The sequence below is a fragment of the Argentina silus genome, assembly GCF_951799395.1.
Source record: "Argentina silus genome assembly, chromosome: 19".
In the NCBI taxonomy this organism is placed as follows: Eukaryota; Metazoa; Chordata; class Actinopteri; order Argentiniformes; family Argentinidae; genus Argentina; species Argentina silus.
In genome coordinates this window covers 14,444,892-14,458,196 of record NC_139673.1, presented here as the reverse complement: position 1 = coordinate 14,458,196, position 13,305 = coordinate 14,444,892, and the positions used below count along the sequence as shown (strand labels likewise).

Here is a 13,305-nt window from a genome sequence, read left to right as displayed (position 1 = left end):
TGGTGTGTTGATAGAGAGAAGGGAGGGGAGGAGAGAGAGAGAGAGAGGGCGGAGAGAAAGAGAGAGGGAGATACCGACAGTGAGAGAGAGAAAAGAGAGAGAGAGAGGAGCTGCAACAGTGAGTGTACAAGGCATTTCTTTCAGGCCATTAGAGCTGACTGGGGGACTTCCCGGGCTGACAGGACGAGTCATTCTCTCAGTGGCCTCAGGACGCCCACCAGTGGGAAAACATTAGACGGAGCGCACTCTACTGACTCCTGCCAGACAAAACTGTCTCCTGTCTCCCCGCTCACGCCGCCGTCAGACCAGCAAGCACACAGAGTGTGTGTGTGTGTGTGTGTGTGTGTGTGTGTGTGTGTGTGTGTGTGTGTGTGTGTGTGTGTGTGTGGCATACAGCCCTAGGCTCTTATTAAGTTAATCTCTACGAATACACACTATAAAATGTGAGCAGGGGTGTTCCAATCACGTGACTATCATCTTTTTGGGTATGCTGTATCAGGGCTGGGGTAAAGACTAACCATCCAACTGCAACTGGTGAAATTGGCCTCTCACCAACACATGCAATTTCATATTGAACCTAACCCTAACTATACAGATGGTACAGTTCATTTGACCTCTCACAGCTCTTAAACATGACACTTCCCATGTATAGATGTGGGTGATGGTTAAAATAACACTTCCAGTAAATCCTTATCACATTGAATAAAAGGTTTACAGCATTATCAGTACTATGCCAGGAAAATGAAATCTGTTTCCGCTCTGTTATTGTACTCCTCGTTTCCCCTCGACATGTCCTGTATTCCTCCCCTCAACACTTGTGTTCTCCTGCCTGTGTTCTCGAATCCCTCCCTTCCTGGGCAGGCGACAGATCTTACCCTGCAGGCAACCCTACGGTCTATTATGGGTAATGCCAACTGGGGTCACCATGACAACACGGTGTCAGTTGCCAATGAGTACAGCCAAGGAAATATCGGGTATAGCATATACAAGTATAGAGAACAAAGGGTGGGGTTCTCTCACTGACAGGTGCTGTTAATGCAGTTGGCTATGGTAACCAGATGGGGGTATATGTCGTTCACACGAGGTGGTTTCCAAAAGAGGAAAGCAATAGCCTCTGTATCACACAACTTAAATGTGTTTCTGCTATCAACAACAACGTTAGTAGCATCGAAATAACACAAAAGCCCTACTAAATATTTATATGTATTATTAACAAGCACTGGAGATGAAACTAAACACACTAGTCGCAAATGCATTACGAACATTTTCCAACTATTTATGGTTTTGCCAAATGACGAACGAGTCATATCAACAATGCTAAAGACATTAGCTTAGCGTAATGCCTTGGATTAGATGCAACCCTTTCCATGAGCCTCAGTAAGAGCTCAGCTCGGCAGAAAGGATGTGGGCAGAATTTTAACTTCCACACAAAGCTTCTATAACTGGACTGTTCTCTGTCTTCTGTCTGGAGACTCTGGACAGATGCCAAGCAGCAGCAACCAGCCTGCCCAGAACCAAGATTGCATGCTAGGGAATCAAGATCATACAATCTGGAGAAGTATTAGTCCTCCTCATGGCTTTAATGACTTTATTCATTTGTGCATCACATAAAAACTGATAACAGCAATCTACACAGTAAATGTTACCCGGCCTACAAAAAAGGTGTGTGTCATCAAGATAAAATTAGCTTGAGGATGAAGAAATGATAGATGACTGATTTCCTGTCACATCTAGAAGTTCCTGTTGCATACCGTTTTACTGAACTCAGCACATCATATCAACTAAGGCAGGGTTGGATATGCCCATCTCCAAAGTGGAAGCCACTGTCTGAGCCGTGTCTTCATGGGCAGACATCAGGAAGTCATTTTTTTAAATTTAATTACTCCATGTTCTTTCCCTGCCACATGTCCGCTCACTCCTGCGAGACGGGAAATTTCCCTCTTTCCTCTCTCCTTTTGATATCCAGTTTTTATTGGCCAGCTCCATGTCAGAGGTCAAATCAAACTCATTTGAACACAGCTGCAGTCTAAAGATGCCAAACTCGTTTCAGAGCATAATAAACGTATACTGTTTCTCAGGTCAGCAGCATATCCCTTTACATTGTGGTAGAGTAATAGCTGAGATTATACAACGACATGTAATGAACATGTGTGCTGTGCCACAATGGAAAATACAATTATTATTTTGTTTACTTTAAATAATTTTCAAACTGAAGCTCAGAGCCTATAATAATAATAATACTACTACTAATAATAATAATATAATACAATACAATATAATATAATATAATATAATATAATATAATATAGTATTTTGTAAAATATGAAACATCTTGGTTGTCTTTGCTCCAGACGTCAGATATCAGTTAGTATTTCCTCTCTAGCAGTGTCCCAGCCGTAATATCAAACACTATTGTATCCTACCAGGAAGCTGTACCTGCCAAAAAGCACAGCTGCTCCGACAGTCATGTGACATGGGCATCATCAGTCCACCGTTGCTGCAGCCCCATCCTCCATTGCAGCATGGAGACCACATAATAATAACACAACAGTAGGTTTGCAGCGGACGCCATTACACTCTTTCCCCAAGGAACCATAAAAAAAGCAATAGATTAAAGCAGAGAACACGACTTGAGATATATGGCTTTGAATAGGCTTACAATTTCCTTGTAACCTTCTGTAAAATGACAATGAATGGATCGTAGGCTTATTGGCCAGTCTAGTCCTTCAAACTATTCCCACAGAAGCAAGGTAGCTTAAAATAAGCAATGAAAATATATGAAATGGGACAGAGTATAGTGGCAAATACAAGAGCTGTTTGATATGAGGCAACAAAGCACAGAACGTGTATGACTAGGTTATGGTTTTTCAACCATTCAAGCACATCTGCTGTATCTCGAAGAATGATGTATAACTGTTTAGTTGTTAGTGATGATATGGTGATATTGACATACAGTCATACAGTCATGTAGGCTACCTGTAGTCAAATAATACACACACAAACACACACACACACACAAACACACACTATCATCATACTATAATTTATGTTTATGAGCAATGGGTAATCATAGCTTAGTTGAATCAGATAAATCAGAACTTCTGGAGGAGCAATAACAGCCTGCACCCATAGCTGGCACCCACTTTTGCCCACCCGTTTTTTTTTACTCAGGTTGTGTGGCCTATATGGGCCTCAAAAAGGTTGACACCCTACCATCTTTGGTGATGTAAGTGATTGCAGTGGCCTGTGTTCCCACAATTAGGAGGGCATATTCTAGTCTCAAAACAAGTTTAAAATGTGCTTTTCTTATAGGGCAACACTAAAAAGTGCATGGAGGCAACGTCATTGACAATTAAGCTCTTATGGATAGCTATAGGTTTGTGGGGGGTTTGAGTGGTTATTCAGTGTTTTAGTCTGAGGGGGCGCATTCCATTTCATTCAAAAATAAAACCGAACCCATCTGAACAATATGATGATAGCTTTGAAGGAATTAAATGAAACGAAACATTAAACTTGGGGGATTTATAAGCAATCCAAATACTAATGTTTTGCTGCTCCGTTAGAAATAGTCTAATGTTTTGAATAAATGGCAGAGGACGACCCTCTCATCGGCGTTTTTGTTTCACTCCAGCTGTTGCTTACATCTGCACAAATAAGTGTTCGAGAACCTTATTCTTTTGAACAGATTATCCAAACGACATGTTATTTCATCAAGTTTCATTTAGTTTACGATTATCTTAAACACAATTGTACGTGTAAACTTACCATGTTAGGAGAACGCAACTTATAAACACCAACCATTCAGCGGATAGTGATTTGTACACAAATCGCAGAGTATTTTATTCTGTTGAGTTGTTCATATCCTTGTTTCGTTTTCCAGAGAAGACGTGGACTCCTCAATAATGTTCCCTTTCAAAATTGGGGAATTACAGGTTATCAGAAATGTTACATTCAGGACGACTCTCTTCGAAGAAACCACTCCTATACGGCGCTTTGTCCAGTATGATGTCACACTCGAGGGGGAAAGTGTCTCTGCCCCGACCCCCACCGCTGGAGAATTAACTGTTTCTTTTACAAGCAAAACTTCTATCGGTGTGGTATTTAGGTCCTTAAATTATGAAGAAAAACGGTTGTGCTTCTCAGATTTCATCATCATATGATTCTGAATCGTAGCACTCTCAAACATGCATCCCTTCTTCTTTATAGGCCTGTATGCAATTGTACCAGAGTAAATTAACCATGCTGTAAATGAATATATTCGCCTGATGACAGCTCTACTAAAAATAACACAAATAACTTGATTGACAGACAGTGTACAGTAAATTGTGTGTTACTATTGGACCATAACAAATGAATGGCTTTGAATAAATGAAAAATGAAAGGCTTTATGAGTTAATATCTAAATGCCTTTTATATTACCATCTCCACTCCCTGCCCTGGCCAGACATGACCAAAGGCCAGTTGGAACATCTTGAACTAATGCTTTTAGCAGGAAAAGCAATCTGGGTATTTGGAGCCATGGCTTCTGCTTTTCTCCTCTACAGCTTCTCTGTTGTTATGGCCACATTTCAGCAATAATGGACATGGGCCTACATTCATATTTCAAGGGCAGATCACAGAGTATTTCAATATTTCAATTAATCTTTCCATCAAAAATTGTCTGGTTAAATTATCTAAAGATAGTTTGATGAATGACTTCCTCAGAGGTCATATCTACCACAATGTTTTATCACACAGAATGGTGTTCAAAAGAGAGGTGCCTCCACATTACAACCCATGGTCATCGTGGAAACAATGTAGGCTACAGAAGAAACCTTGAAAGGAACTAGTCACTACAAAAATGGCAGCCAGGTAAGTTGCTATGTATACATTTTTCAATAAAATGATCTGCAGAAAGGCACAATTAGTATGGTGACAATTTGACATAGATTCTACGACCTATCTGTTGTTCTCGAGGTATTACATTCCCTGAGAGCAGTATTACTTTTTAAAAACTGTTCATGATTTGAAGCTATGCATCATTTGTTCACAAAATCATTTTTGAAAGAGTCCTTATTTATTTGGTTATGAAGAGGTTCAACACTTGTTCCACTCTCATAAAAATGTTTTGGAGTCATTCAAATCATAATCAAGTAATATAATCAAAATCAAGTATATTTATATTTTTTGAAATTACTTAAAAATCAATGACAGCTGCTTTAATTTAATTTAATTTTAATATTGAAACTACACTCACCAAACACTTTATTAGGAACATGGTGGAGGTGGTGTGATTCATATGCAAAACAGATTCATATGCTTCTTCCATTCTGGATTACATCAATACGTATGTCAACAGTGTCACCACCCACAAACATTCCCCAACCAGAAGCCTTGGATGAGCAGTGAGGTCCACTTACTGCTGAAGGCACACAACGCCGCTTTTATATCTGGCGATGCAGAGGCCTACAGCTCATCCAGGGCTAACCTGAAGAGGGGCATCAGGAAGGCCAAACACAACCACAAACTGCAGATTGAGGAGCACTTTCAGAACAACTCTGATCCCCGACGCATGTGGCAAGGCATCCAGGCCATCACGGACTACAAGCCCAAAAACACAGCCTTCCCAACCAACACTGCCTCCCTCCCCGACAAGCTCAACCACTTCTACGCTCACTTCGACCGGGACAACAAAGAACTAGCCATCAAAGCTGAGCCCCCCCAGACCAGTCCCTCACACTCTCCACCACTGATGTGCACTGCGCACTGAGCAGGGTGAATGCACGTGAGGCTGCTGGCTCTGACAGCATCCCTGGCCACATGCTCCAGGCGTGCGCTGGGCAGCTGGTCGAGGTCTTCACTGACATTTTTAACCTGTCAATGGCCCAGGCAGTTGTCCCCACATGTCAGCAACTATCATGCCGGTGCCGAAGCATTCTTCTGCAGTGGGCCTGAATGACTTCCGCCCCGTTGCACTCACCCCCATCATCATGAAGTGCTTCGAGAGGTTGGTCCTGGCTCACCTTAAAGACCACCTACCTCCAACACTGGATCCCCACCAGTTTGCCTACCGTCCGAACAGGTCAATGGAGGATGCCATCTCCATGGCACTCTGTCCTGACCCACCTGGATAATAACAACAACTACGCAAGGATGCTGTTCATTGACTTCAGCTCAGCATTCAATACCATCATCCCCTCCAAGCTGGTCACCAAACTCAGTGACCTTGGCATCAGCACCTCCCTCTGCAACTGGATCCTGGACTTCCTGACCAAGAGACCCCAGTTTGTTAGCTTAGACAACCACACCTCCTCCACTCTGACCCTCAACACCGGTGTCACACAGGGCTGTGTGCTGAGCCCTCTCCTCTACTCCCTCTTCACCCACGACTGCGTGCCTGTGCATGGCTCTAACACCATCATCAAGTTCGCAGACGACGGTGCACCATCGAGGGCATTCTGACAAACTGCATCAAAGTGTGGTATGGCAGCTGCTCTGTCTCCGACCGGAAGGCCCTGCAACAGGTGGTGAAAACTGGCCAGTACATCACTGGTGCCCAACTCCCTGTCACTGAGGTCCTCCAGCGCAGGCAGTGTCTGTGGAGGGCACGAGGCATCAGTAGAGACACCTCTCACCCCAGCCACAGACTGTTTACCCTCCTCCCATCCGGGAGGTGGTACAGGAGTCTCGGTTCCCGCACCAGCAGGCTCAGGAACAGCTTCTTCCCTGCAGCTGTTACTCTTGCTGAACTCAGAATCCTGGCGGTAGCCCAGCCCCCCTCCTCCCAGCCACCTCCCTCCACCCCCCAACAAGAGAAACATTGACTCCCAGTATCAGTGTACCCTCCCCCCCGTACCTCAACTGGCTGCACACTCAGGACTTCAATTTAGCTTTTGCACTACTGCTTGTTTGCAAATACCATATTTATTATATTGGTCTCTAATTATACATTTTACATATATGTAACATACCTCAAGTCCTATTGCCCTTGTTCAACTGTACATATCATATTGATATTCATCTCATGTATATTCACTTATTATATTCATTTATTTATACTCACTGTAATACCTTATACTGTAATACCATGCACTGTCCACAATATCATGTATTTTGCTCTATGCCACTATTTGCACTGGTTAGATGCCAAACTACATTTCGTTGTCTCAGTACTTGTACTCTGTGCAATGACAAGACATTTGAATCTAATCTAATCTAAATAGTATGATTGTCTTTCTTTCTTGTCTTTCTTTTTTTTTGAGGGTATATTTTTCTTCCCCCTGTCTTGTATGAACATTCATGAAGTGGTGAAAAAGCCTGTATGTGATGTGTATTGCATGTATTGTATTTCTGTAAGGTGTGTATTGTCTCTGCTGTATGAAATAAAAAATAAAAACAAATAAAAAACATTTTCAACTTCCGCTTTGGTCAGATTGGGAACCACGTGACTGAACACGGAAGCAGTTCGAGTGTCAACAAAGCCAGTGGTGAGTGTGCAGGACTCATGTTTTGTTATTGTGTGCCGACTCGATGCGTTTTATACTTCATTCGTGGGTTTCGTAGTCGTTGGTGAATGAGATAATATATACGTAAAATGAACATTTTTGTCCGCAGTCTAATCCAATGCCATTGGCAGTAGCCTGAGTAGCTGGCTATAGCATTAGCTAACAAAGAATGACTTGCAACAGCTAATTTGGCTAACAAGCCAGTCTTCTATATAAGTGCACATGCCGCGTAGTTCATTTAATATTATTTAAACAGGTAGCTAGCATGACTTTTCGTTTTAGGCTACTGTTGTCTTTGTTTTGTTTGTATTGTCATTGTGTATCTGCTTTAGCTTGTGCTGCCTTTGTCATGTCTCCCTTGAGAAAGAGGTATTGCATACCTCAATAAGGACTTCCTGGATAAAGAAAACTAAGGATAATTAAAAGCATTGAAGAGCAAAGAGTGTGATGGTGGCTCAGCCCGTGTGGTATCAAAGCAGTACATCATGGTTGTCACTTACCCAAACCCTTGTCTTGCAGCAATGATGATGTCATGTTCAGAGTGGCACCTGTCCTTAAAGCTGGTGGACCAGCCCAAAACCATCTTCCACTTCCCCGAGACGATGCCCGGAGACGTGGGGCCTGGCGGGTACCGTGTCTCTACTTTGAAACAGCTTGTTGCAGCACAGCTCCCCGATTCCCTGCCGGACCCTGAACTGATAGGTTTGCATCCAGAGAACATCTTTGTGACCTTGTGTTAGGCCATTTTGTGTTTTTTTCCATATGATGTTTTTCCTCTCCACATTTTGAATTGTCTTTATTCCACTTTTTCATGTGTTCTAGAGATGGTACACTGTGGCCGCAAGTTGAAGGATGACCTGACTTTAGACTCTTGTGGGATCCAGCCGGGATCCACCCTGCACATCCTCAAGAGGTCCTGGCCAGAGCCAGAGATCAATGCAGGTGTGTATGACAGATCTCTATTAGCACTTGAGTGACTCTGAGCCCTCCTTTTTTTCAAGAATTAGCTGACCCCTCATAAAGAACCATTGTCATTGTTGTAATGGAAAGCATGATGTTCTATTGTTGTTTTGCACTCGAACTAACTCCTGTCCCTTATCTCATATTGCTGTCTGTAGAGCCAGTGAACAGGACAACTGCAGCCAGGGAGTTCCGTGTGTTGCAGGCAGCCCTTCACTCCAACACTGCTTACAAAGACTCGGTAGGCAGGCAGCATTTATGTATATGTATATTATTAATAATTGTAATGATATTTTTGGTGGCATATCAATGGTGGGCTGATGAGAAAGGTATTAAAAGAATACGTTTGTGTGAAGGACTCCTTTAATAACACACAACTGTCCTGTTATTTGGTTCCCCAGGTGTTTAAGATGCTGACCAATAAGGAGTCTCTGACCCAGATCATTGTGGCCACGCCAGGGTTGCGGTCTGACCCAGTAGCACTAGGCAAGTACTGACAAGTTCCGGTCTACTATGACATACATCCTCACCTTGTCTTTAATCAGATCTCTTGACAATGCTGCTCTGACTCTCGCAGGAGTTCTCCAAGACAAGGATCTATTTGTGCAGTTCACCGACCCGAACATGCTGGATGTGTAAGTGACTCGGTTCCGTTTTGAACAGACAATGACATGCCACATCGTGAATGAAGTGTTATTGCGTAGCGGATGGTTATGGATATGATGCAGTGACGTCACCTTTCGTCCAACACAATGCCGAGGTGTTCGTAATAAACGGTAATGGTTCGTATGCAAGCTTGAAGAGGACATGGTGTCGCGGGACATGGGTTAAATTAAATCCAGCCTCGGGTAGATGGATACAATTGTTCCTCCTATGCTGTGGGTTTCATCATGTGCCTCATGATATCCATCCCTTTCCCTTCTCTGCTCTGTAGGTTGATCAGCACTCACCCTGCCCTGGTCAACGCCATCATCCTGGTCCTGCATTCCGTGGCTGGCAGCATGCCTACGCAGTCCAGCGCCGGCTCCTCGCGCAACGTGTCTGCCAGCTCCTACAGCGACATGCCAGGTAGGCATCACACTGGTAAGAGGCCCGTTCCATGCATTACAATGAGGCCGTCCTCCGATTTCTACCTCCACCAGCCTTCCCTGGACCACAGTGATATGTCACCACCACTGAGACTGGAAGTCTCTGTGATGTATTGTGAAACTGCCCGACTGTGAGCTCCAAAACCGCCACGGTTTTGTTGTCTCGAGCAGTGATCCTCACTCCTTTGAGTTTGTTGGCATTTTTTGTTAAAAGTTTAGTTAAACAAAACTACTGAATAGTCCCTCATTGCCCAAACAGCACTTGCCATGTGCAAAGCCAGCCTCGTCAGTGTCCAGCCCAGAGTAGAAACACAATAGATATAGCTAGCAAGGGCCCCTTCCTTTTTATAACCTGTTAACACTGCAACACTTTTTACCAACACTGCCCTCTGGAGCCTTGGGGTGTGTACTGTAGTCAGTTGTATATACTCTAAATGCAATCTGGTCTTCCTGGGCACTTTATCGTAACAGATTGTGTGCTTTCTCTCCTCTCTGCAGGAGGGTTTATGTTCGAGGGCATGTCTGATGACGATGAGGATTTCCAGTCTGTGAGTCAATATTCCTGTATATTTTAGTATTGCTGATTTGAGATTTAACCGAACAGGTGTGATTTGACGCGGTATAGCTAACACCATTGTTGTGTGTGTGTGTGTAAGCAGGGGAATCAGGCAGGCCCATCGAACAGAGCGGGAGTCCCAGCAGGAGTACGGCCCGTGTCCCTCGGACACAGCGGTGCTACAGGCCCTCGACCAATCACACAGAGCGAACTAGCCACAGCTCTAGCCCTGGCCAGCACCCCTGAGAGCAGTGCTGTCACTCCTACAACAGGGAGTCAGGTGAGGCACACACACACACAAACACACACTTTCTCTCATACAGACACACACAACACACATACACACACCCTGTGTTGTTCTCTGCTTGTGGGATTGCGCAGACACTTGCCCTTATTTGACTCTGTGTGTGTGCCCTTTGTCCTGTATTCAGCAGGACCCCCCCACAGGAGTGCCGCCCATGCCAGCAGGAACCCCTGTCAGCAATGACCTCTTCAGCCAGGCGCTACAGCAGGCTCTACAGGCCTCCAGCATGGGCTCTCTGCAGGTGAATCTCCTCTCACTCTACCAGACACGACGGGGGGGGCAGACAGGGCACACACACAGATCCAACACTCTTAAGGGCTGGTTTCCCAGTGCTTTTCTAGTCTAGGAGTAGGCTTAACCTTGAAGCCTACTTCTAGACTTGAAAAGCACTTTCAATGGAGATTCTTCACCGAACATGGTCTTTTGTCCAGGACTAGGCTTAATCTGGGTCCGGGAAACCTGTCATTGCTCGTAGTCATTATGGTTTGAAGCATTGATACTCCCTGCCCTCCTTTTGGTATTTTCCCAGCTGGGGAAATGGCATGCTGCAGACCATCATTGTCTTTGACTGTCTGTGTCTGGTCGTCGGTAGTTTTAAAGCTAGCTTTGTTGTCGTTTCTTCCGTCAGGGTCGCTGGCAGTCCCAACTGCAGCAGCTGAGAGACATGGGGATCCAGAACGAGGAGCTGATGTTACGGGCGCTGCAGGCAACCGAAGGGGACATCCAATCAGCCCTGGAGCTTATCTTCGCTGGAGGACCAGGACTCTGAGCCCAGGGACCTGAGAGTGGAGAGAACGGGGGGGGGGGGAACAAAGCCAATGGCACGTTAGTCATCCTGCCATTGAGCTGTTATGTGGATACAAAAGACTTGGACATGTTAGGACTTACCATTACATCATTACCACCCCCTCCTCCCTCTCAGACACGGCCTACATGGAACGCCGCCACCATCCTCTGTGAAAGGCTGCCAACATATTTCTTGTTTTCAATTTGACATGACTAAACTTGTAATAAAGACAAACTTGTGTGCATCTTATCTACCCTTGAATGTCTCTAATGACTAATGATAATGAAGGGTTTGACTTAACCTTTGACCTTTTCGGGATGTCAGCTCATGGTTGTGTGGCAGGGGAGGCAGAAATCGGGCTCATTGTACAGCATGAAACAGAATGAGGAATGGTATCAAACACGTGTTTGATATCACTCCTCATTCCATTACATGAAACCCTCCCCTACAACAAAAAATCTAGTCATGTTGTGAAAAATCCCCATTTATGTGAGACATTAACAGTGACCCACTTAGGTATAAATACAGTATGTGCATGGGAAGAAGGCAGTGTTTTAGATCATAGAGCTTACACACCCTTATGAATGTGTGTTTATCCATTGTGCTGTGTAGTTCACCCAGTTGTCCATTTGGTGGCAATGTGTAACCACTTATTGCACTGACATTGCCATGCCATTCTGTGCTTCGGGAGATTGGGATATTTGAGTAGCATATTCACAGACATGGCTTACTCCTGTTTTTACTGGCTTGTATTAGTATTGTGTGTCAAGTATAGTATATATAGGAATGGATGTGCTGAAATATATCTAATGTCTCGGATCATAAAACATTTTTTAGAAAGATATACTGTATGAAACAATGTTACAATATACTTGACGAATAAGGACCAGTTTGAGACAGGGTCATCTTTATATATACATTATATTATTCATGTCGCTTCGTAGTACTTGAAATCAAGATGTCATCCGACATGTATTAGATCTTCACACCCTTCAGCTGACATAAAGCCTCGCAACAATGAGCCATCTCAAGAGGGAGGGGGAGATTGCCTTTCTCTTTTCTAAGAAGCCATCCATTCAGATGTACTGTAATTGTCTGGTCTGAACATGAGCAAATGAGCTTGCTCTTTGTTCACTCCCAAATACAACCAGGGCCTTTTTTGTGAGCTCCTTTGTCTCCCGTCGGGGTGTTCTGGAAGAAGGGGGACAAATTGCCTGCCCCCCTTTCACCCTGCCATTCTCAATCTTTAGTAATTGCTCTGCTTAGTTTTATAACGGCATCTGTGAATGCCACTGCTCAATCAGCGAATTGCCCTTTCACAAGCACAGCATCCAAACAGTGCTTTGTGTCCGTCTGTCCCCCATTTCCATTTTATATGCATGCAGTGCACACCTGCGGACAATTTCCCTCTCTTAATGCCTCCTACGGGGTTCCAAAGCTATGTCTCTCCTCAGGCTCCACAGAACTACATCAAATGCTGTCAAGTCTTCAATCGGTTAATACATATTTGATTTCCTTTGAAGCAAGTTTAAATTAATGATGCACCGACAATACCAATTTTCAGGCAGTGTTAGACATTGGTGCTCTTTGTTTAGATGAAGATATATCTAAAACAGATATACTGTCGCAGACATACTGCATCAATTGTGTTGTTGACTGTCATGCCAGACCTGGTCTATTTCTGTTCTGTCATTTCTTCTACAGTATTTTCTTCAACCCCAGTTCCCACAATGCCCCAGACCCTTTAAGTGCCGGTCTCAGAACATCCTCAACAATCTACTGTCACAACATCCAGTAAAGTTGCCATGGAGACACATTTGGTTGCTTTACAAAGAGATATGCTGTCCCGTGACACATATGCACATATTACTGTCTATGTTGATTGCGTTACATTGACATTACATATACAACGTTCTCACAACGTTAGGTGCCCATTTTCTCCATTGTGAGGAGGACTATGCAAAGAAGAACACAAGCGACTCCTCATTGGTCTGTCTGCCTGCCACTCTGAATCCCCCACAGTGCTCCTTGACATCAAATGGAAGCTGAGGTAAGAGGCTGTCCAGGCAGATCTGTTCAATTTGGACCTGTGGGCCCTCTGTGACAACCTCTCCCACACACCTGCC

At 44.1% G+C, this 13,305-nt stretch overlaps 2 protein-coding genes across 7 annotated transcripts in view; one reads left to right on the top strand and one right to left on the bottom strand.

Annotated features, from left to right (window-relative positions):
* The window catches only part of cd276 (CD276 molecule), a 60,646-nt gene extending 56,612 nt beyond the window's left edge, over positions 1-4,034 (bottom strand). The window contains exon 1 of the mRNA XM_083691080.1: positions 3,766-4,034. The gene's annotated coding sequence lies outside the window, so the exon portion shown is untranslated. The remainder of the gene's footprint in view (positions 1-3,765) is intronic.
* Positions 4,035-7,426: 3,392 nt separating this feature from the next.
* Positions 7,427-11,428, top strand: LOC310819714 (ubiquitin-like protein 7). Of its 6 annotated transcripts, none has more exons than XM_083691062.1 (11): positions 7,427-7,466; positions 8,004-8,186; positions 8,307-8,426; positions 8,603-8,685; positions 8,846-8,930; positions 9,022-9,079; positions 9,379-9,512; positions 10,031-10,080; positions 10,192-10,368; positions 10,523-10,633; positions 11,021-11,428. In XM_083691062.1, exons 2-11 carry the CDS (start codon positions 8,006-8,008, stop codon positions 11,159-11,161), a joined length of 1,140 nt encoding a protein of 379 aa, XP_083547188.1. In that variant the 5' UTR covers positions 7,427-7,466; positions 8,004-8,005; the 3' UTR covers positions 11,162-11,428. The 6 variants fall into 6 exon arrangements, with proteins under 6 accessions (XP_083547188.1, XP_083547187.1, XP_083547186.1 ...); XM_083691061.1 differs by having other exon boundaries at positions 10,520-10,633; XM_083691060.1 differs by having other exon boundaries at positions 10,189-10,368; positions 10,520-10,633.
* Positions 11,429-13,305: the final 1,877 nt, after the last annotated feature.